This window comes from Rhagoletis pomonella, unplaced genomic scaffold (assembly GCF_013731165.1).
Source record: "Rhagoletis pomonella isolate Grant_MI unplaced genomic scaffold, Rhpom_1.0 Rhpom_scaffold_00245, whole genome shotgun sequence".
Lineage (NCBI taxonomy): Eukaryota > Metazoa > Arthropoda > Insecta > Diptera > Tephritidae > Rhagoletis > Rhagoletis pomonella.
This window is the reverse complement of record NW_023458799.1, coordinates 50493-55128: the sequence shown is the minus strand read 5'-3', so window position 1 is coordinate 55128 and position 4636 is coordinate 50493. Positions and strand designations below refer to the sequence as shown.

The 4636-nt window shown below is 36.5% G+C and overlaps 1 protein-coding gene across 1 annotated transcript; it reads left to right on the top strand.

The window, feature by feature from the left end:
* The first annotated feature begins 256 nt into the window (after positions 1-256).
* Positions 257-4097, top strand: LOC118750450. Its single transcript, XM_036485170.1, has 6 exons — positions 257-726; positions 833-1328; positions 1406-1870; positions 1918-2754; positions 3098-3406; positions 4084-4097. Exons 1-6 carry the CDS (start codon positions 412-414, stop codon positions 4095-4097), a joined length of 2436 nt encoding a protein of 811 aa, XP_036341063.1. The 5' UTR covers positions 257-411.
* Positions 4098-4636: the final 539 nt, after the last annotated feature.

The window sequence follows — 4636 nt, the reverse complement described above, 5'->3', positions numbered from 1 at the left end:
ATCACATAGCAGTGAAAATCACTTAGATTGGTGCCATATAAAGTATATCTTCCATACCTCTGATTGTTTAGATGCGATTTTTTATATAAGTATGTAACTCCTCTATCAATGTATGCACATGTATTCAAAAGCAGTAATCTGTCAAAGTAAAATTTGCAGATGTTCATGAAAGGTATGAAGCCTTCGGCACAGCCGAAGACAGCGCTGCTCTTACTTGTTTTAAATTTAATTTATACTTTTTTATTTGAAAGAAAAATGCCACGACCCACACGAGGAAATATAGGTCGGCGAACGCGTCATGCAAATGCTACGGCATTACAAAGGCGATCACAGACTCCAGATGAACGAGCACAAGCTAATGCATCGCAGCGTGAACGTAATGCACGAAATAGATCTGTTGTACCTGAAATTATGCGTGCTGCTTTTAATTACAACAGTCAGATTAATTACAGTATGTACGGATATATTGGAATAATGGACGCAATATGTCCACATTGTGATGCGGCTAAATTTCCAGGTGAAACGCCCGGCATGTGTTGTGCTAATGGCAAAGTGAGATTGCCACCATTAGAAACTCCACCCGAACCATTGTCTTCATTAATTTTTGGGACTTCTGAAAATTCGAAGCACTTTTTGAGTCATATTCAACAATACAATTCGGCATTTCAAATGACTTCTTTTGGTGCTACTAACATTATTAGAGATAATTTTATGCCGACGTTTAAGGTAAATACTTAAACAGGATTGTCCCAATCAATCTGAATCATAAAAGTATTCTATAGTTTTAAAAATTATTATGCAACATATACCTAAAATTGCATACATGTTGCAGATTCAGGGCCAAATTTATCATCAAGCTGGTTCGTTATTGCCATACCCCGACGCTGATTATCAATTTTTGCAAATTTATTTTATTGGTGATGAAAGTCGTGAATTGGATCAACGTTATGCAATTGCTTTGAATACAAGACGAGAAATTATTTGTGAGCTACAAAGGTTTTTCCATCAGCATAAGGCATTAGTTCAATTGTTCAAAATTGCTCTCGATCGTATGCCATCTGATAATCACAAAATCGTAATAAGGGCTGATAGAACACCTTTTGGAGAGCATAAAAGGCGATTCAATGCACCGACAATTGATGAGGTTGCAATTGTAATTCGTGGTGATCAGTTTCAATCGCGTGATATTATACTTCATCGTAGAAATGAGCAATTGCAACGTGTATCGGAACTTCATCGTAGTTACGACGCATTACAATACCCAATATTGCATTGGAAAGGTGACGATGGCTACCATATCAATATACCAATGATTGATCCACGAACAGGTAAATAATATTTTCAGTGTGTTGACATTTCATCATTTGTAGAAATTTCTTAAGTCACATTTTCCACTTATTTTCAGGTCTACATGTACAGAAAAAAGTTAGTGCCATGAATTTTTATTCTTATCGATTGATGGTTCGTCCACAAGAACAAAATTATATCTTGAGATGTCGTAAACTATATCATCAGTACATCGTTGATATGTACGCCAAAATAGGAACAGAACGTCTTAATTTTATTCGTTTCAACCAAGCAAAATTAAGATCTGAACAATATATTCATTTGCAAGATGCGATAGCAAATGATGCTAATATTAATGACATCGGACGTTTAACTATATTGCCATCTTCGTATATTGGTAGCCCACGGAATATGAACGAATATGCACAAGACGCAATGTGTTATGTACGAAAATACGGTCGACCGGATCTGTTCATTACATTTACATGTAATCCGCAGTGGGATGACATCAAAAACAATTTATTTGCAGGACAGTCGACAACCGATCGTCATGATATTACTGCGCGTGTTTTTCGGCAAAAATGTAAAGCACTTATGGATTTAATTGTGAAATTATATGTATTTGGGGAGGTGCGTTGCCATATGTACTCATCGAATGGCAGAAAAGGGGATCGCCGCACGCACATATACCAATTTGGCTGGTACATAAAATAACTCCGGATCAAATCGATAACCTTATATCAGCTGAAATTCCTAATCACACTGCTGATCCTGAGTTATTTCAAGTTGTCGTTAAAAACATGATACATGGACCGTGCGGTCAACTAAATGTGAATTCACCATGTATGATTGATGAAAAGTGTTCGAAACGATACCCAAGGCAATTTACTTCAGACACAATAACGGGCAATGACGGATATCCGTTGTATCGACGTAGATCACCTAATGATAATGGCAAAACGGCAACCATTAGAATGCATAACCAGGAAGTTGAAGTTGATAATCGTTGGGTGGTTCCGTATTGTCCATTATTATCGAAAATATTCAACGCTCATATAAATGTGGAATATTGTAATTCTGTCAAATCCATTAAATATATTTGCAAGTATGTAAATAAAGGGAGCGATATGGCTATTTTCGGTGTTGCTGGTGATAATAGAAATGATGAAATTACTCAGTATCAAATGGGTCGCTATATTAGTAGCAATGAAGCTGTCTGGAGGATTATGTCGTTTCCAATGCACGAAAGACATCCTGCGGTTGTTCACTTGGCTGTACATCTTGAGAATGGCCAACGTGTTTATTTTAATGTAGCAAATTTATTGGAAAGAGCAGCGCAACCACCAGCAACTACGTTAAAAGCTTTTTTCAAATTATGCGAAACTGATACATTTGCGATAACTTTGTTATATTCTGAAGTGCCTCAGTATTACACATGGAATGTGTCTTCGAAAAAATTTCAAAGACGTAAACAAGGAACAGCAGTTCATGGGCATCCTGGCATTTTCCAAACAGATGCAATTGGCAGAATATATACAGTACATCCAAACAATGTTGAGTGTTTTTATTTGAGATTGTTATTAGTTAACGTGAATGGCCCAAAATCATTTCAAGAATTGAGAACAGTCAACGGTCATTTGTGTGAAACATACCGTGAAGCATGCCAACTTTTGCATTTGTTGGAGGATGATGCACATTGGGATTCAACACTTCATGATGGATCTATTTCGGCTCATCCTCAACAAATACGAATGCTGTTTGCCATCAAATCCACTTGAATTATGGAACAAATATAAACATAATATTGCAGAAGATATTTTAATTCGTATGCGTCATCATGCAAGAAATCCTGATTTGTTGATAACTTTGGAAATGTACAACGAAGCTTTGATAATAATTGAAGATATGTGTCTACGGATTGCAAATAAAACATTAGTACAATTGGGTATGACCGCACCAAATCGTGACATGCATGATCTGTTTGATCGTGAATTGCAACGTGAGCAGGAATTCAATTCTAATGATTTGCGTTTATTTGTACAATCGAATATAACCAAAATGAATATTCAGCAAAAACATGTATATGACACAATCATGCAAGCCATTTCCAATAATGCAGGTGGGTTATATTTCTTGGATGCACCTGGTGGTACAGGCAAAACGTTCGTTATATCACTGATTTTAGCCACTATTCGATCGGAACAGAAAATTGCATTGGCACTTGCATCTTCGGGAATTGCTGCTACATTATTAGAAGGTGGTCGGACAGCACACTCTGCATTAAAATTGCCATTGAATGTACAGGTGATTGAAACTCCAACTTGCAATATTTCAAGAAATTCTGCTATGGCAAAAGTTCTGCGATTAACGTCAATTATTTTATGGGATGAGTGTACAATGGCGAATAAAAAATTACTAGAAGCATTTAATCGAACAATGCAAGATTTACGTGGTAACCAACAGCTTTTTGGTGGTGCTTTGATATTACTGTCAGGGGATTTTCGACAAACATTGCCTGTCATTCCTCGGTCAACTCCTGCTGATGAAATAAATGCCTGTTTGAAGTCATCAGTTCTTTGGAGATATGTACAAAAATTGACACTGAACATTAATATGCGTATTCACCTACAAAATGATCCAGCTGCCCATGAGTTTTCAAAACAATTGTTACAAATTGGTGATGGCAAAATACAAATCGACAGAACCAACGGATTGATCACTGTACCGAACAATTTTTGTTCAATTACGAAATCGATAGATGAATTGATTGAATGTGTTTTTCCAAATATTCTTCAGAATTACAGAAATGATTGGTTGAGAGAACGCGCCATTTTAGCACCGAAGAACATTCATATCAATGCCATTAATTTTCAAATTCAAGCAAAACTCCCAGGTGTAGTCACGACATATAAATCAATTGACAGTGCTATGAATCAAGATGAGGCAATGAATTATCCAACTGAATTTTTAAATTCATTAGAACCGGCTGGTATGCCACCGCATTGCTTGAATCTGAAAGTGGGTTCTTTGATTATATTATTGCGAAATATTAATCCACCAAAACTGTGTAATGGCACCAGATTGGCAGTGAAAAATTTATTGCCAAATTTGATTGAAGCTACGATCTTAACTGGTAAATCAAAAGGAGAAGTTTGTTTAATACCGCGTATCCCTATGATTCCAACTGATATGCCATTTGAATTCAAACGATTACAATATCATGTGCGTTTATCATTTGCGATGTCCATCAACAAAGCTCAAGGGCAAACACTTAACGTTTGTGGTGTGAATTTGGAGGAATCATGTTTTTCACATGGCCAACTTTATGTTGCCTGTTCCAGAGTCGGTA

Coding starts and splice junctions, on each gene's coding strand:
- LOC118750450 (XM_036485170.1), top strand. CDS start 412: ATGCGTGCTGCTTTTAATTACAACAGTCAGATTAATTACAGTATGTAC. Junction 1,871..1,917: donor GCGTGTTTTTCGGCAAAAAT/GTAAAGCACTTA, acceptor GTATTTGGGGAG/GTGCGTTGCCATATGTACTC. Junction 2,755..3,097: donor TTCGAAAAAATTTCAAAGAC/GTAAACAAGGAA, acceptor ATAATATTGCAG/AAGATATTTTAATTCGTATG.